General features: G+C 32.4%; 1 protein-coding gene across 1 annotated transcript; it reads left to right on the top strand.

The window, feature by feature from the left end:
* Nucleotides 1–10,914: 10,914 nt before the first annotated feature.
* Nucleotides 10,915–18,008, top strand: LOC133176039 (steroid 17-alpha-hydroxylase/17,20 lyase-like). Its single transcript, XM_061311210.1, has 8 exons — nt 10,915–10,988; nt 13,148–13,246; nt 14,148–14,238; nt 14,598–14,753; nt 16,167–16,369; nt 16,837–16,965; nt 17,065–17,169; nt 17,334–18,008. Exons 2-8 carry the CDS (start codon nt 13,156–13,158, stop codon nt 17,819–17,821), a joined length of 1,263 nt encoding a protein of 420 aa, XP_061167194.1. The 5' UTR covers nt 10,915–10,988; nt 13,148–13,155; the 3' UTR covers nt 17,822–18,008.
* Nucleotides 18,009–20,883: the final 2,875 nt, after the last annotated feature.

Here is a 20,883-nt window from a genome sequence, read left to right as displayed (position 1 = left end):
CCAAACACTAAAAATGATACAATGGAAATATATGCATGAAGGACAAATGTCTATATTTTCTATCATGTTGAGGCTCACAAAAAATTTGTTAAAAATGCATTGTGCTCTAATAATTATTTCATTGACAATACTAACACACAATATAAAAGGTGAGCACTCTAATGAATTAAAAAAAAAAAACATTTCATTTGATCAAGAGCTTGATACTGTTGATACTGTAGATAATTTTTCGATAGTACATATCAAGAAAGGACTACAAAACATCAAATTATAAGAATACGAATTAGCGATAAAACCCCTGCTCCACACTTTTACCACGTATTTCAACCATATAAAAAAAGCGAATAATTTTATGTTTCATGTGGTGCTTCTCACGAAGCTACGTGATAATAAACTCCTCACTGTAGTTCACTATTGCACTGTTAGGTTGATGACACGATAATGCCACGATGCAATAACGATGACGCGATGTAGCAATGATTATGCAATGACGGTGGTGTGATAAAACAATGAAGCGATAGTAAGTATATCATCTTTAGCGCACCATTGCATCTTCGCTATCACAGTCGCGCCATCGCGCTATCGCTTCATTGTGCCATCACATCATCGTTACATGTACCATATTGTCGCGCCATCGCATTATTGTCATAGATTCATGGTCATTGCATTATTGGTCATCGCACTATGGACCCAAACCTTTATGGTGCAATGACGTAATAGTAGACTTCATAGCCCTATCCGGATTCCATAAACATACCCTGGATGTAAGAAATTTTACATCGGAAAAATAAGCAACACACTAAGAGCTCGGATATTTATCGAATACAGATGGGGTCATGTAGATCACTATCGCACTATTTAGCATCAACTGTTGTTGCAATGGTGCGATGACGCAATGTTGCGATACTAATGATCCAATTGTCATTCAAATTGAAGAATTCCATACTTAATTTTTTTTAAAGATATTGATAAATGTTTGTAAATTATTTTTGTTTATTGAATTATTTCAATTAACTGTGACTTATAATTGTAAGCCAAATGATGTTTATGACAGTCTGCAGATTTTCCATCCATAATATCTAAAATACTGAGCATGTTCATCTTTCAAAAAATCACAATATGTCTATTTTAGACATGTTTCTATAAAAAGGATGGAGAACCCATTCTCAATCATGTGTGAAATATAGTGGAGATTGGTAGAACTGTAAAAAAAATTTCTACGAATTTTCTAATTGGTGTAAAATTGTCATTTTTAGCATTATTGGGACTTACTTTTCATACTGGGTAGCTATTAAATTCATTCCTCACTATTTAATTTTCCATCACCAAGTGTAATTGATTGATTGATTACTGTTTAATGCCAAGGCGACATTATTTCAGCCATATTTCAGCGGGCACTAAGTGTGAAAAAATAACAATTTCTCCTTCAAATTGTACATAATTAAAATGTAACATCAAGCGGATCGATACGTTTTTGACTTGAGTCAGTGTGACCTAGGCAAAACAGGTTATATGGTATAAACTAATTTTTTATCCAATCAAATGATGAGTAAAAACCAAAATTAAATTATATACAAGTAGACTACACTGAGATACATCACTCTGCTTATCAGTTTTTGGTTTTGATGAATGGCGTTGCTATGGTGATTAAAATTAAAATTCCTGTCAAATTCTATCAGGAAGCTTCTTCTACAGCTTTGATCAGATTCCAAGAAGACTGCACTAAGACAAATGATCCTGTACATCAGATTTTAGTTTTACAGTGTTGTCATGGTAACCAAAAAAAAAAAAAGGGAAATTTCGGTAAATTCTTTCAAAGTCTATTCCTATTACAGTTTTTGACCAACTGCAATTTTGACACAAAAAGAGGCTAAATAAGGATATTTTTTTATTTACTTCTCTTCCTTTGTTAAATAAATACCAGTAGAGCTACAGTCTCGTCAGAGATTTCTGGTTCCTTATATGCTGAGGGGTATGTTTTTGTTGATATTTATTGAAATGGAAACCTCTACTAGTACTGGTAATTCTGCATTTCAATTAATATTGACTAGTTTTTGGAAGTCACAATATGGTTATGACAGAAAATCTGCAAATTTTCCACTTCTTATGTTTGAAATAGTGCAAGAACCTACATTTTCTAAAGTATTTAAGATACTGTAAAATCATTAAATTTTGTGGGTGTTTTATGGCATAGAGAGACCCACAAATATATGTCCTCCACGAAATGTAAAATTCAAATATATAACAACCAAGCTTTTCCTCATTCACAAAGAAAATCCCCCTTTACCAACTAATTTTTTCTTCAAACCACGAAAAAATTACTCCACGAAAAATAGGTGATCTTACACATGTTTGCCCCTTTATCCCGTGGATATCACTCATTGGATATTTTTTTTGATATCCCACAGTTATGACGTCACAATGGGTTTTAGCGTGAGAGTGGAGAAGTAAAATGAAGTAGATTCCTATATAAAAACAGTGTAAAACATTGATTGTGATGTATAAAACATAGGATAAAAAGAATCTCCCATGATTTGTGGTTGGATATGAATTTTATCCAACTCATGAGTTTTTTATCCCCTCGCCAAGGCTCGGGAGTAAAAAAAACCACACAACTGGTTGAATAAAAATCATATTCAAGCACAAACCATGGGAGTTCCTATATATACATTACATGTATTTTTAGTTTATTGTTACTGTAATAAAAAATGGGGAGCCTATGCTCATTAATGTGTGAAGTGTTGTATGACCACATGTACTTGAAGATGGCATATTTTGGAGAGCAATGTTATTTTAAATATTTTTGTGAAGGTTGTAATTGTGGGAAAATTTCATTTTTTCTCATATGCTGAGACATGTGTATTTTTAAGTAATTGGTGTTATAAATAGAAATGGAAATAATCTCCGCAGATTATTTTGCATTTTATTAATGCTCTCTTGTTCTTGTCAGTCACATTACATTAATAATAGTTAGTCTGCAAATTGAGCATTCCTTATGTTAGAAATAGGGCAAAAATCTGTATTTCCTTGATTATTTGCAATATGTCTATTTTTAGACATACACGTATGTTGCTATAAATAGAAATCGAAACTTCCGCTGATTATTCTGCATTTCAGTAAATGCTTTCCTGTTCTTGTCATTCATCTATTTTTAGACATGTGTTGCTATAAATAGAAATTGAAACCTCCATTGATTATTCTGCATTTCAGTTAAGCTCTCTTGTACTTGTCGGTCACCTGATGTCAATAACAGTAAAAAGCAATTAGTCTGCAAATTGTCCATCCCTAATGTGAGAAACAGTGCAAAATTCTACATTTCTTCAATAATTATAAAACGTTTGTTACTATAAAAAGAAATGGAAACCTCCGCTTATTATTCTGCATTTCAGTTAACGCTTTCTTGTACGTGTTGTTCCCTTTATGTTATTAACAGTTAATAGCAGTTTGTCTGCAAATTGTCCATCCCTAATGTGAGAAAATAGTGCAAAATTCTACATTTTCTTGATAATTTGTAGAGTGTCTATGTTTAAACAATTGTTACTATAAATAGAAATGGAAACCTCCGCTTATTATTCTGCATTTCAGTTAATGCTCTCCTGTACTTGTCAGTCACACATTATGTCAGTTACAGTTAATGACAGTTAGTATGCAAATTGTTCATCTCTAATGTGAGAAATAGTGCAAAAATCTACATTTCGTCGTTAATTTTCCATGTGTCTAATTTTAGACATTTGTACTATTCATAGAAATGAGAGCCTATCCTCAATAAAGTGTGAGTTATTGTGTTATCCCTTGTTCTAATTGATGAAATATTGGTGAGAGCAGTATGTTTATCACTTATGTTTTAGTGGAGCTTCTAAATGATAAAAAATAGTCATTTTTACACATATTATGAGACATGTCTATTTTAAGGCATTTGAAGCTATAAATAGAAAACGGAACTCCCTTCAAATAATATGCATAGTAGTTCTTGCTGTCCAGTTTCTGTCATTAACATATTGACTTTTACAGTATATTTCCTAAATACCTAACAATGGCATCTTAAACTCTGCCCAAATTTGATTTTTTAGATTTTTCTGAAATATGTCTATTTATAGATACATGTTACTAAAAATAGCATTGAGATCCCACTCCAATTTTTTCATGAGGTGACACTCCTAATTCTGATGTATGAAAACATACATAAGATTTGAAAAATTTCCGTAGACAATTTTTTTTCTATTTAACCTTAAAGTTCTCAAAAAATACCAAATTTCCCATTTTTCACATTTTCAGAAACAATGTCATTTTACAGGACCTTTTTCTTAGAGTGGGAATAATTCTGGAATAACCGATTATACCTTAAAAGTATACCTTAAAAGTTGATGTTTTCTTATGATACAATGATTTATGTTTGAGTTTACTACATAAAGATAAAAATGCATTTACATTTCCTCAAGTTTCATGTTTTTATTTGGTCAAAGAGGGCCAAAAATGGCCAAATTCAATGGATCCGTCTCCATGGCAACCGGGTGCACATGTGAAACTTCTAACACCATATTTACTAGTTTTGTGCCAAGATGCACCTGTGGTGCAAATTTCATCAAAATCGGAGAGATGTCGTTTCCAAGCCCTATAGTAAATTTTTTGGTGCTTACAGAGAATGCATGTTAAGAGTTAAAATCGTTTCTGAAATAGATACAAAAAATTGGCTTTGTCTGAACGTAAAACACCCTAGAGGGAAGAGTTATCGATCTTTGTAACGATAAGGTTTTCTATATGACGCCGGCATTAAAAGTGAAATTGACGGGTCTTTCGTACACGATCTAAAAAACGTAGGTCCAATGTCACATTGATAACCCATTGTTGTCCCTATCTTATGATAAAATCATCAAATACAGGAAAATTCTAATATTTTGTTAACATCAATGAATACAATCTTTGAGAAAGATAAGCTTCAAGCCACTTCTCGCAACTCTGCAAAGCAAGAACAATAAAATAACAAGGTAATCAATCTTGTCAAAAAATATGAAAATAAAGACCAGTAATCAAGCGCAGAACTCCACAGAAACAATACTAATTTTTCGGCATGGCAAACATGGACCTCTAAATGCATCAGAAGTGGCGTCAGGTGAATTGGATGAGTAAGCATCCTGTCGACCGATCACACCTGCCGTGTGTTCCTTGTCATGATCGGGCAAACGGAAAAATCAATATACAATTCATTTCGAAAAAAAATCGCCCAACAATAATAAATAGAAAGCTATATACCCGAAAGAAAAAAAATGTGGAAAATGAAAATTACTGCAATAATTTTCTTTGAAGTGTTTTGTGTTATCTCGATCGGGGGACATAAAGATTGGCAAATAACAAACCTTAATATAAAATCTGAAAATGCAAGAAGATAAGGACGTCACCATGGTTATCAGTTATCAGGGAGTCATTATTCCAGATGTGTTGGGTGTTTTATTAATTTTAGTAAACATTAAGGTTTGTATGCAGCGCAAGAATTAAACATCTAAATATAGTTATTATATAGTCTCCCGCGTTGCACAGTTATTAGATCCTTTTGTTCTAGGGTGACGACGTAAGGAGTTGATCCTTGCTGGTTGAGATACATGTATGACCGCGTAGTTTGGGTCAAAAATATTATATGTCGTTGATCGGGAAAGAGGGAATGTTGGCGTAAAACGAGTGGCGCTGTGGACCGGAAGAAGTAGTGCCGTATTCCTAGGGCTCTTCCCGAAATCACATATTATAAATCCAAAGTAACGGGTAATTTAGTTTCCGAGTTTATTAATAAAAGCATTTACATGTAATTTAATGATGGACAGCAATTTTAACATTCAAGAAATACTTGCGGGGAACACAGACGGAAGTGGCCAGTACTGCGTCAGGCCTCCGAACTGCCACATACAATTCAGATACTTCTATATATAGTGATAATAGAGTTCTTTGAAAACAATTAGTAAATTGAGTGAAAAAAATGACATATGTTGAGTAAATTACAATCTGTGAAAAGTTTTGATAAGATGGACATGAAAGAAAGATAAATTAAATAATTACATGAATGTTTTTGTAAGGTATTAGAAATTAGTGACGGCGTTAACACTCTGTCCCTTTGTAGTTCTCAACAATTGTCCAGAGAGTGTCACTAATAGATGCAATTAAGTACATAATTCGGTATTTCGTAATCCAACAATAAATAAAGATTCAGAACTAATTTCAATGAAAATAATTGACAAAAGTTGTATTTAAGTTCAAAATAAAAGTTCAAAAGAAAATGTGTTAAAAAGGTCAATTCTGCACGGTGATAGTTTCCCTCCGCTCCAGGGAAAACACGTCCTCGTGTTTGGAATGGACTCGGTCACCGGTAGTATCGTATCGTCGGTCGTTGTTCTGGGTGCATCTGTGGTGTCTGTTGCACGAATTTGGATAGAGTTTGTTACGTAAATCATCGATAACTGCGCGATGTTGTTTTATGGCATGTTCTAAATCATAAGTTTCTTGATGTAGGTCTTCAATTTCTTCCTTTTGATGCTTTATTTTTCGAATATGCCGATGATTATCCTCGCGTAAGTCATCTATAACCTGGCAATGCTTGGACCTGGCATCTTCCAAAGCAGAATTGCGAGAACTTAGATGAGTTATTTCCTCTTTCTGATCTTGAATTATTTCCACTTGGTGAAGATTTTTATGAGTTAGGTCGTGAATCCGTCCCGAAGCCATTTTGATAACTTGTTGGGATCCGTCGAGTTGTCTCTTCAGGTCTCCGACTTGCCGTTGCAAACTAATTACTTGTGTGCTTGTTTTCAGTTTGGATTGAAGTTCCGACATTTTCTGTTGCGAAGTCTCTTGAAGCACGGAATTTTGATTTTTGGTCGACTTCAATTCATTTTCTGTTTTACGAAGTTTTGAAATTATTTCTAACAGTTTGTCCCGGGAGTCTTTCACAGTTTGTTTTGTTTTGGCAAGCTCGTGTTTAAGAACGAATGAAAAGTCCATAAAATTACGTAAAGCCGAATTTCTAATGTTGTTAAACGGAAGTTCCTTAAGAAGTTCTTTTTGTCCATAGTATTCTTGAATTCTGCTCTGATCACGTACCTGGTTCGACTTTGATTTTAGTGCGCTGCGAAAATTGCAGTTCTTGGCGAAGTGTCCAGGTCTGTGACATCTAAAACACTTGGTGAAACGATGTAGAACTTGTCCATTAATCGTTGTGGGAAAGGTCCATGACGTCCAAGATGGTCGAAATTGGTAGTTGTCCATCATCATGCAGAAAAGTCCACGTAACGTGGAGAAACTCGCTTGGTTTAGGTACGGGATCAAACTACTGCAAAATATATGCAGTAGCCCCGGGCGTTGTTTTACCCTTAGGATTCATCCACCATTTATGACCGCGTAGTTTGGGTCAAAAATATTATATGTCGTTGATCGGGAAAGAGAGAATGTTGGCGTAAAACGAGTGGCGCTGTGGACCGGAAGAAGTAGTGCCGTATTCCTAGGGCTCTTCCCGAAATCACATATTATAAATCCAAAGTAACGGGTAATTTAGTTTCCGAGTTTATTAATAAAAGCATTTAATTTAATGATGGACAGCAATTTTAACATTCAAGAAATACTTGCGGAGAACACAGACAGAAGTGGCCAGTACTGCGTCAGGCCTCCGAACTGCCACATACAATTCAGATACTTCTATATATAGTGATAATAGAGTTCTTTGAAAACAATTAGTAAATTGAGTGAAAAAAATGACATATGTTGAGTAAATTACAATCTGTGAAAAGTTTTGATAAGATGGACATGAAAGAAAGATAAATTAAATAATTACATGAATGTTTTTGTAAGGTATTAGAAATTAGTGACGGCGTTAACACTCTGTCCCTTTGTAGTTCTCAACAATTGTCCAGAGAGTGTCACTAATAGATGCAATTAAGTACATAATTCGGTATTTCGTAATCCAACAATAAATAAAGATTCAGAACTAATTTCAATGAAAATAATTGACAAAAGTTGTATTTAAGTTCAAAATAAAAGTTCAAAAAAAATGTGTTAAAAAGGTCAATTCTGCACGGTGATACATGTACCACTGCAGGACAAATTAAGAGATCGGCCTTTTGGATAAGATACACTGTAAACCGAGGCCCCTAGTCGCTGTAAGTTTCGGCACGAAAATCATTCCTGACTGTTCCATAACCAAATGTTTTGAGTACAGTACTACATTTGCAGTCCTCGACCTCCATTTTTTGGATTCCAATATGAGTGATAAATTCTCTAAGAAATTCAAACAAACAAGCAAAAAATTTAATAAAAATCGGGCTCGTTATGCACAAATGACATTTTTGTGGCAACAATAACACAAAAGATAAGATCCATCAGCTGAAACTGGTAAGTGAAATGTAGTGAATGTGAAAAAAATATATATATCAAGTTCTAATTTGATTCCAATTTCCATTCGCCTCACATTAAGGCATCTTCTATTTAGAAATGCATATGAAGTTGTCTTTCTTCCTACCTAATGTTGCTTGACCTATTTAGAGATTTATTGTAAACAGTGTGTTTGTTTAAAAAAAAAAGTTGTTATCGACCGTAAACAGCTATTCATAATACTTTTTCAGGTGAAAATAAATAATCGATATGTGGCTGGACATTCAGGCTGTTCTTCTTGGTTTGATTGTGGCTTTGTTCGTGCATTACATTCTGAAGAAAAATAAATACCGACTACCTCCAGGACCTTTTGCTTTTCCGATCGTCGGCAATTACTCAGGCAAGAACATTATGGAGCGCTCTACATGCACTTAATTTTCTTTTTTAGTATTTGTTATATGAAGTGCTTTTCCATTTTAAAAACTCGTGATATGTATTATTTATTTGAATTGATGATTTCACAATTTTTAAATAATTATGCATATGGAATAACTAATATAATTTTTTGTAGTGTTATGAATTTTGATTAAAAGATATCATTTACTTGATCAAAGTTATTGCTATATATTTAAGAGGTGAATTAGGATAGTTAAAAAATGTGTATTACCAACGGAGTATGCAGCATTTGTGAAAGCATCTATTTAAAGTAATGATATCAGTAGATGGCAATAGTTATAAGTGAGAATACTTCATTCTTAAAAAGAAAATACATGTATTGATGGTATCTGATCTTAGAATCATCTCTCTCTCTCTCTCCCCCTGTTCTTTAAGCAGAGTAAAAAAAGTGGTATACAAATTAATTGTATTAAACTAACTCATAAAACTAAAAAGCACACTTCTTGCAATAAGTCAACGGTGTCCAATAATTGATTTTTCGTAGGAGAATCTTTCATCACAAAACAATATCCTTTATCCTTTATTTTCGATGAATAATCAGCTTAATCTTTAGGTCCTTCTCTCAAAATATAGGAGCAGGACCTAAAGATTAAGCTGAAGATTCGTAGCTAATTGGTCTTAACAAAAAGTTGGAATGGACGACCAGAAAGCTACAGCGCCACCAGTTGAAAAAAGTGCATATTTATTGCGTACGAAAATGCTCTGTTTCTCAATTTATTTCTCTGCCATTTCAAAATATTACTAACCGTGCGTTTCTAGGCATATTTTTACGATTACCACAACAAATCTGTTTCTACAAGTCATGCAAGGAGTTGGTTGAACCGAATTATCTTGCCACCAAAAATGGCGAAAATTTCTATGGTCTCTATTTCATGCCCAGGAACTCAAGGCTATTAACAACGATTTTTGGGGTTTTGCTGTGGAGGTGGCCAGGATATGCCAGGAACACACGGTTAGTGAAATTTTGCGATGGCAGCATAAATATGGATTGTTCTTAAACTTCGTGGACAATAACGTTTTTATCAAGTGAATGGTTCTAGATATACTTATTGTATAAAAAATATTTGAAATGAATATCCAAGTCAGAAAAATCCAGGACAGAAAAAAATTGATTTTGGTTATTTTAACTTGATATTTTTTGTCAAAATCGCGGCACCCAAAGATCGTAGATAGTGCGCACGGCCCAGGGTTAAAATGTCATTAACTCTGAAATAAAGTTTCGGATTAAAAGGATTATTTTCTTCATAAATCAAGCCAAAACTTGATTAAGCTTTTATATGTCTTAATATTAATCTTTTTGGACAGATGGTGAAAATACTGAGAAAAAAAGTAAAAAAATACTCGTATGTTGGAGCAGCGTACAGTCATCATGAAATGTTTTAATATGGTTGAAACGCCGTCAGAGTAAAGTTATTCCAACAGCTGAAAATTTTAAATTGGTGTATACGAAATTTCAACGGTGTGTTTAATTATGGTCTACAGTCTAAATGTGAAGTAATGAAAGTAGAAAGGGATATTTAATTTTTTTTTCAAAAACAACTTGGCAAAAAAAGACTTTCTTTTAAAGTGACCATATTGAAAGTAATTTCATTCATAATTATACAAATTATTGCTCTTTGAAGGAGCATGATGCCACGGTAGGAATATATATATATATATATATATATATATATATATATATATATATATATATATATATATATATATATATATATATATATATATATATAAGCTTCATCTTATCAAAAACTAGGCCAGAACTATTTAAATAACCAGTAAATATACGCAAGTAATGTGGAAAGACATATACACACAGTAATAGTTATAGTATAGATCCATAAAGCTTAAGTTGGGGCAACAAGATCTGATTAAAATTATATGTGGGAAATTTTTAAACAGCGTCACAATTCCGCGGAGTCACAATTTTTGCTCAGTCCGCGGGTAGGAAATTGTTTGGAAATATTGGATTGCCATAATGATTGTATGTCTTAGATGCACTTTAAATTTGCTGAAATTTCCGCGGAAAATGGGCGTTTGTTATAAGTACGTGTATATAATTGATTATAATGAATTTTTAATGTATATAACAATAAATCAATATGTTTTAGTGTATACAAATCCACTCTATCACAGAGAAGTTGTAAAGCTGTCTAAGAGGTATGGACCAGTTCTACGATTGCAGTTCGGTGAGACAACTTTTCACAGACATTACATCAATCTTCAAATCTAAAAGCCATTTTTCACAGAAATACATGTATTTTAAGAGCTATTTTCTGTAGCCACAAACTTTTTTTTGGCAAACATGGTTACCGATTTTGATATAATTTAGTCAATTATTACAGCTAGACACCAGAAACATACACCAAATAAAAATTCGGTTGCTATGTGTCTTGGTAACCATGGTAACAGTCAGAAAAAAAATGAAAAAAATGAGATTTTCATTTAAAATCTTTATCTTCAAGTTTATACATTTTGATAGTAAAAAGAATTCCAAAACTATCGGAAAATTTTATGAAGTCGTTTATTATGGGATGTGCTGTACTGTCCTTTTAACCATAAGACTCTCGATATGTTCAAATTGCCTTTTGATTTGATTTGAATTTTCTTTATCAATGACTTTTTTCATAAACATTTTGGAGAAATGCGGAGACTATGCATGCGACATCTCCTACATGTATATTAAAGTTCAGGTCGTTACAGAGAATCGCTTTTAAAGATTGCTTAGATTGATTGATTTGATGTCCGTGATTTTTTAAAACATTTGTCTGTGTGTGTGTGTTTTTTTTTTACCTTTTATTTAAAATTTTGGAGGGGGGGGGGGTGGAGATGATGATGATGATGATAATAATAATGGACTTTCGCAAGAAGCGCTGACTTTTACAATCGAAGGCTTACGATTACATTTAGACAATATACGGAAGCTCTTTTGCGATATAAATATTTAGCTTAACAGTTTATTAAATGATAAGAATGGGTCATTTTAAAGCACATATTACGTTGTGTAGGAAGGGAACGAAAATCACCGTATCCTTAACCCCTTCCCTTCCCACCCAGACCAACTCCTGCCAAGTTTTCCTTCCAGAATGTTTTTTCTTCCTTGTTTGATTCCTTCAGAAAATGAAATTGAAAGGAGATACTCTCTCTTACGAATACGGTATTTAAAGTTATCTTATTCTGCCTCCAATTGTCTCTTGTGTTGATTGCATACAGGTAAATCATGTAAGTGCCCCTAACACCATACCTATGACCGCTAGTAAGGTTTTGTTATCTATTATCAATTCTGTACCTCCGTACACAACGCAGATTTAAATGTAAAAGTAAGCCATCGACTCTAAAAGTCAGTTCTTCTCGCAAAAGTCCATTAATAATAATAATTTTCCAATGTATATCTTCATAATTTAGGTGGAATGCCCCCTTTGATAAGAGGGATGACTTCCCAAAGAAATAATGAATATCTGTTCGGTGGATTTAGCAAGAGTTTGATAATGAGGACCATTATATAGTCAATTTATTCAAATCTGATTCATGTTACAAATATTGACTTCTATTTTGTTTTGATATGTTTAATAGTTACTTATAATATTTGTCCTAAAACATTTGCACTCAGTTCTTTTAAACTGTTTAGATTGAGATATTTCTATCTCTAATTAAAAAAAATTTTATGATGCTACAGTAATTTATCATTTCCAGATGCAGAATTATCATTAATTTTACATTTTTTCTCAGTAAAAAAGTTTTGAAGAAAGAAATCTCTTTTATGATATCGATGGAAAGATAACTCTTGTGGATGGATGCATTTTTTTCAAGCACGGATAACAATGCGACATTCTGATTTAGAAACAATGCTTCAATATGTTTTCTAATATGAATTTGATATGTATGACTGGCAATAAATATCATTTTCATATATACCTCATATTTTTTAATTTTAGGTTGAGGTAATAAATTATTAATCTTTCTATTTATTGCCTCAAATTTTCTTCATATCATGATTAGACATAATATTCATTTCTGTAAAATTAGGCAATGCTTCATATTTCAAACTTTTTTTCCATTTGAAAATAATGCTATTGTTGTTCATGATATCAATGTCGGTAATTGTAAAAAAAAATAGTGAAATTTAGAGCTGAGAGTTATTTCACCTTAAAATATGCAATGTCAAAAGTTGTCTATTTCAAATTAAAAGTGTTCAGCAGCATATTTTTTGCATCGGCAATTAAAAGTGTACAGGATAAATGTAATTCATAAAAAATAGTGTAAAATTAGTAGAGCAATACACACATACTCACGTAAAATTCCTGGATGGTAGAAAAATTACGATTTATTGTAATATATTATCATACAGGCCCGAAGATGTTTATTTTCCTGAACGACTATGACGTAGCCATGGAGGCACTGGTGAAAAGGAAGACAGACTTCGCGGGACGACCGGCCATGCGATCACGTAGGTGGCTTTTGAAATCTGTTTTCGAACTATAATTACAGTAAAACTTGTCTAATCCGGATGTTTTGTATTCCAAAATATTACCTAATACTATGTATTATTTAAGTCCACTTTAGTAAATTCAGTTTTTAAAATGTTTACTAATCTGGAATGCTGTCTAATCCAGCCAATTTTTCGGAACCATATGTGTCCGAATTAGACAAGTTTTACAATGCTTTTCATCAGATTTAAAAAAGCAACGAATGTTGATTTAATAATCATAATAGCATTAAACATAAATACATGTACATGTAATATCTACTTTTGCCTTTTTAGGGTTTTGGGATTAGAGAATGAGATTTCAAAAAAAATATTCAGAAATAGATTTTTGGATTATTTTGAAATAAATTGATATGTCCTGAAAATATGTGTAAAATAATTGTTAGGCCCATATATTACCATTCAAAACTGAAATAAATAACTTAATATTTTTTCTGTCTTGACTAAAAAAATAGATTACATGTAAAGATACATTTACTAAAATACATGAAGTTTCAAATCGAAGGATAAAATAGTTTTAAAAGTGTTTAAAGTTTTTCAATTGTACTTAACAATTAATCATCTTTTATTGTGGCTATACATTGTATTAATTTACATAAATACTTAACATAGACCATTTGATATGAAGAACATTTTCAAATTTATTCCAATGAACTGTTATGAAATGGGTTAATCAAATACACAATAAATCAAAACTTTAAAGTATTTTTTGAAAATGATACTCTAAATTATCCAAAAATATCAATATGATTTAAATAAATGAATCAAAATCCAGCCTTTTAGTTTTGCAATTCATGATATTTTTCTCCCTAAGAAATGTTTTAAATAGTAACGATCAATCTCATGTTTATTTATTTTTCAGTTGAGGTATTCTCACAGGGCAGTGGTATTTCTTTTTCTCCGTATTCAGAGCCCTGGAAGATAAACCGCAAAGTGGCCAGTGTAGCATTGAGGTATTTTTCTTCCCTGTCTCTCTGAAAGGTTTTTCGTATAAGGACTATTATTTAAGTAGGTTTTTTTGTACAGGGACTGTTTAAGTAGGTTTTTTGTGTAGGGACTGTTATTTAAGTAGGTTTTTGTATACGGACTGTTATTTAAGTACTATGTTTTTTGTATAGGGACTGTTATTTAAGTAAGTTTTCTGTATAGGGACTTTTATTTAAGTAGGTTTTTCGTACAGGAACTGTTATTTAAGTGTTTTTTTTGTATAAACTTCTGTGCAATTAAGATGATTTCCTAACCTACATTGTATGTCTCTTTTTTATGCTTAAAAATCATTTTTCAGAGATTTTTCAATGATGTATTCTTCCAGGAACTTTTTAAAGAGCAAGGTTATGGATGAAATAATTGAAAACAAAATGATAAAATTTATGGACAAGATGTCAGCGGTAAATAAACCCTTAGCAGCAAAAGAATACCTGAACAAGATTCAATTCCATATTCTGTATACTTTATGCTTTGGAAAAAGGTATGTGCTCAGCTTTTGTTTCACATCTTTAAATGCAATACCGTAAATCTGGAAATGTTTACGTCGAATTATTTTTGCGAATCTGGGTCAAAAAGGTGTCGATTGATTTTACGTTTTTAAAATATTTTGCGAATTGTCATTGGTGCTAAAAATAAAAAGCAGTTAAAATTTATATAACAGTTTATAAGTTACGTAAGTGCATACAATAAATTACGCATGTACATACAATCTCCTTTCTTTCGTCGGGGTTTCATTATACACGAGATTAAGTTCTTCGTTAACAATCTAGGGATTCGTTGTTAGATAAAACAACTGTCCTCTCTTTCTTTGGGAAATAATTTAAAAGAGACATACTGCCTGTCAAACCATCGGACGATAGTTTAAGCACGGATTATCATGGGTAACTAACTTACAGTATAAACAGATTTCTAAAAATGATCACTACTTACGATTACCTGTTTACCGGGTTAAAAAATAGACACCAGCTGTCAGCAATTTTTTTTTTTTTTTTTTTTTTTTTTTTTTTTTTTTTTTAAATACATTTTTTCTTGTTGATTTATTTTTAAGAAAAATATTTTTGCGAATGCAATGCACGTGCAAATTTGCTAAAAAATTATCTACAGTAAAATTTCCAAATTTATGGTAGTTATATTAAGATAGGAAGTTATGCCATCTTTTAATTTAATTAGCTAGCACACAGTTGGACCGAGTCAGTTGTTCGAAAACTTGGAAATATACTATTACACAGTTTATAATGTTTACAAAAATTTAAAATAAAATAATTAAAAAATATCTTTGAAATCTTTAAATACAACGTTATTTGTCCTTTTATCCAAAGTAACGGTTAGTTTGACAATTTTACATTTTAAAACACCAGATGTTTTGGAAAGAGCCTTAAATATGAATAAGGGATTCAAAAGTTTTAAACGGGTCTCGAAAGCATGGTTGTGGAGATCCTTTACTGTAATCTTTCGGTGTAACGTTGTTTTATCCGGACTTTCAACTTTTAAAAGTTTTACAATGATAATATTCATGAAGTGTTTGTTGACCAAAATGTTCTTGTAATGCAAAACTTTGTATCGCATAATAAAAAAAAAAAATGAAAGATTTTGAATTATTCTTTATTTATTACTTCATAAAAATATCCAAAATTAAGGATTTTATATCTCTAAAATAAGTTATTCTATTCCATATTGAATTAAAACTGACAACAGGGCCAAACTGAATTTAATATAATTTGAATTTTCCTTTCGATATCATTTCACGTTTTATACGTAGTAATTTTTTTTCACCCATTAAAACAATTATGAGCGGAAAATACACTTGTATGCAATTTGGTTTTTTATTGCTGTGGATAAAATGATAAAAGTAAGTCACTTATTACGTTTTATCAAATAAATCATGGTATTGTAGCACAGACGAAGAGATAGAAAATTTCATTCAGAGAGTTGAAGAGATTGACAAAACCTTCGGTGGAGGATTTCGGGAAGATATTTATCCTATTTTTGAAAAACTGTGGCCCTCAAAAAATTATTGTCAGTACGTAAAATTGGTGAACAATTTATTACACATCTTTTATGGCTACTTAGAGGAACATAAGAGGTCATTTGATAAAAGTAAGTATCTGATTATTATATTGAATATATATATATATATATATATATATATATATATATATATATATATATATATATATATATATATATATATATATATATATATTGTACTTGATCACTAATACGTTGTATACATGTATTATATGCAAATAGTTAATGTTTTACTTAATTAGTTAATCAAATTAATCATCGTTTAATTTTTGTTTTCTGCTGAAAACACTGAACCCATTTCAGACAGCAGACCGGCTGATCTGATAAGATCTGATAAGATTTTATTGCATATGATATATATTTTTGCAATCTCTTTTTTGTATAATACACTGACATCTAGAAATAGTTAAGACGTATGTTTCTCTGCGAAAAAAGCATTTTAAGAGGTTTCTTTCATCAGTGGATAAATCTTTCGTAAACTGGTTAAATATATGACAGTTTCTAGCTTTTGCAACATTGGAATGGATTTATTTCAGATAACATCCGGGATATAACAGACCAACTACTTTTGTGTCGAAACGAGGCTGAGGAATCGCACGATGAGGAAGTTGTGAGAGTCATGAACGACACTCGTATTCTTCAGACTGTTTTAGCTGTCTTCTACGGTTAGTCAATTAGTAGACCTCTGATTACTCAGTCAGTATTGATTTTTTTAAAATATTATTTTCACAATACAAAATCTAAAAAAAAAAAATTAAACACAGCTGGAGTCGATACGACAAGAATGGCGATGGACTGGTTCGTCTGCTTCATGTCAGGGATACCCGAAATTCAAGAAAAATGCCGACAAGAAATCGATTCTGTGATAGGTCAGTTCGGTTTTATAAGTATACTTTTGTTTTATAACAATGCCAAATATTTCATATGCAAGCTATATATATTTTGAATAAGCAGTGCATATTTTTATATAATTACCATGGTGTGATTGCAATTAATTGCATTTTTTTACTCAATTTCGTAATTATATTATCAGGAACCAGACGCCCATCAATAAATGACCGACCAAACTTACCATTCACTGAAGCCTGCGTGTACGAAACATTGAGACTTGGAAATGTAGCAGCATTTGGCTTACCCCATTCCACTCTATGTGACACGCAGGTTGGTGGATATGACATTCCAAAAGACACCACAGTCATGATTAATATATATGCTATCCATTTGAGCCCAAGATATTGGAAAACTCCCGAGAAGTTTGATCCATATCGCTTCTTGACAGCGGATGGGAAACTGGAGGGTAAACCAGATGGTTGGTTGCCGTTTGCAGCTGGGGTGAGATCATGTCTCGGGGAAGCCTTGGCAAAATCGGAGATAGTTACACTGTGTGCGTATCTTCTGCAAAGATTTGAATTTAGGTTACCTGATGGAGTGGATCCTGATTTTACAGGAGTGTGCAGCGGACTTAGTGGAACTGAGATTCCCACCTCGTATGACGTTGTTCTGAAAGATCGCTTTGCGTAAAAAAGTAACTTTTCTGTTTCTTTCTGCCTTTTTCTCTACAGTCATATAAGTGGTTATTTTCAATGAACAGTACAAACCCATTTACTAGCCATGGTATACGTTAAATTTTATTTAAAAAAATTCCCACCTCGTATAACGTTGTTCTGAAAGACCGCTTTGCGTAAAAAAGTAACTTATCTGTTCCTTTCTGCCTTATTCTCTATGTTCATATAAGTGGTTCATTTCAATGAACGGCATAGCCCCATTAACTAGCCATGGTATACGTCTTTTCCGCATAATACTATCGCTATAAATATTTTGACCCCCCCCCCCAACACACACACACACAAAGAAAAAAAACAAAACAAAAACTATTTGTTTTAACTGATTTTTCCAATTGGGTTTTAAAATGTTGAGGAGTCCCAGTATACTAAGGCCATTTTTTTAAATTCAAGAGTCTTGAAAGCGAGATAACCTCGATCACTGAATGAATTTAGAAAGCTTCCCCAGATTCCAGCGACCCTGTGGTGCTCTATTTCTTCAGCATTTTACATTTAGAATTAAAATTAGATCTTTCACGCTTCCGTCTGCCGGTATCATGTATATCCGTTAAACATCATACATTTTTTCTTTCAATGTACATGTACATGTTTAATTGATGGGCCTTGTAAATATATATCTCGGAGAAAAAACGAACTCGTTGAAGTTGCAAAGACGTGTCTTTAACCTCTGTGCATAAATACATACAATTTATATTGAAACGAATCATTAGCTACTGTAAAAGAACTGAAAAGAACTTCGTAATCACATATTCTCCTAATGGTATTACTGGACTAGGTACATGTAAGTGCCAGAAGTTAAAATGTCACAAAATTATATTTTTGGCCAAAACCATGAAAAAAAAAAAAAAAACATTCGAACATTAATGAAAGCACGGTAATAACCTTTTAAATTTACAATCCACAATAAGACCTTTTTGCAGAGATATAAGAAAGCAAATCACCGATTTATTTAACCGCGAAACTGACGATCTCTCACAAAGATCTATCGTGGAAATTTTCTTTCAATGCATATTTTTCGAAAACAAAGGACTGCAAAACGTAGAACATAGGCATGTATTTCTAAAAGAAGGAAAAGTATTTAAAAATAAGCCTAGGTTGTAATGATCATATAAAAGATTTTTTTTAACTTTGAAACACGTAAATTTTTCATTATAATTTAACGTGCCATATACTCTTTAAGTGAAAAGTTTCGTTCGAGCTCAGAATTATAAAAGAATGTCAAATTTAAAGAATTATCGTTTTCCTTGACAGGACATACAGCATGCAAGTGCTGTAATAGTTGAAGATTACAATTTCATTAAAAAAATGATGCCAAAAGTCTGTATTTTTAGCTCACATGAGCAGAAGGCTTAAGTGAGCTTTCCTGATCGAAGAGGGTATTGCGTCCGTCTGTTGTGTGTCGTCTGTCGTCGGTGCGCCTATCATATTTTCGACTTCTTCTCAAGAACAATATTGGACTAATTTCAACCGAACTTGCCACTTGTCCTAGTGGCAAAGACAAATGTATACTAGTATTTACAATTGTAAGTTAAGAAAATGTAACATACATATATGAATACAGTATAGTTGTTACACTATATATATTTAATTCCTGATTAGTATTGTTTCGATTGTAAAGTATTAGGAAACAGAAACAGAGGTTAAAACTTGTCAACATAACATACCATTGTCAAAATATAATGTTCAAATTTATATCATTTAGTGTTGCACTATCTATGCTTAATGCCTTTATACTGATCAGGGTTGCATTGTTTATAGTTTTTACACTGACTTAAGGACGACGGACCTAATTCGAAATTTCGCGCCACTGCGCAGAAAACCGCGCATATGCCTTGAATTAGATTGACGTAACTATGTATCGCAAAAGATAAAAAAAAAATATATACATTTTTAATTCTTTTGAAGAGTTTTAAACGTTTCCTCTCAATTCCAGAATATTGTAAACATTTCGATTTATATTCATTTGTTGATTCTATAAATAAATTATTTTTTACGACATTTACCGAAAGCGCATATCAACAATAGCCTGGTCCCCTGGCTCATCCTTGCCAATAGCCTGTCTCTATCGTTCGAATCGCGTAAAGCCAGTCTACCTTGCCAAGGCAGTGACGCGGAGTACACGAAGCAAAACAGGGACAGGGAACCAGGCTAGGTGTACAAAAACACATACGTATGATGTTAATAATAATGATAAAAAAAAAAAAAAAAAAAAAAACGACGAGAGAACGGTTAATGTATACTACGGCCAAAATGTACGATCCTCTCCCATTCTTGGTTCTATGCCTATGAGCGGACTCTGAACGGTAACTGTGGCTTGAGACGATGATCATGAAGTTCAAGTTGATGTTTCTGACAAAGACGATTAACTGTGGTACCCGTATTATTTTTGAAGACGTTTTAAGACTCAGGGGTATGTCATCGATTTGAAAGAACGATCTTTTCTGAAGAATGTCTAAGATATATTGGCATCTCATTCCGGAGTTTAACTTAATGAACATAAAAAAGTTTTTAAGTGCATGTTTGTAAACATGTAAATGAATATTAATTTCCTTTACCAGCACTTTGATGAACCAAGAACCAGGAATGCCAGGACCTAAGCTAAAACTTTCTGATTGACCATGTTGACATCAACACTGAACATTTGGAACAGGTAACCGTATTTAAATGTAGGTCTATATATTTTTTCAATGTTACATTTGATATTATTTATTCATAAATATTAATACAGTTTTTCAATGCAGACAAATCTTATCAATAACTTTGTAAAAAGGATTTTGGATGCAACATAAATTGCATTAAGGACAATTCCTAATTAGGGTAGCCTAGTTTATAAGCATACTTGATTCTGATAGAATTTGACCGAGCTGAACTATTAAGCCAGATAAACCTGGCTTCATGCTAATAGAATCAAATAACCCAGCTTATGTTGTGAGCAGTATAAATAGAAATATTGTATTTCTGTGGTAAAACATAACTAAGATAGAAAGGACTGCAAATGTACAATATAGTTCACTGTCTTCA

The sequence above is a fragment of the Saccostrea echinata genome, unplaced genomic scaffold, assembly GCF_033153115.1.
Source record: "Saccostrea echinata isolate AGI-Se365-2 ecotype Australia unplaced genomic scaffold, CSIRO_AGI_Sech_v1 ptg000065l, whole genome shotgun sequence".
NCBI classification, from domain to species: Eukaryota; Metazoa; Mollusca; class Bivalvia; order Ostreida; family Ostreidae; genus Saccostrea; species Saccostrea echinata.
The sequence above is the reverse complement of the archived record's forward strand: the minus strand, read 5'-3'. Positions and strand labels throughout refer to the sequence as shown.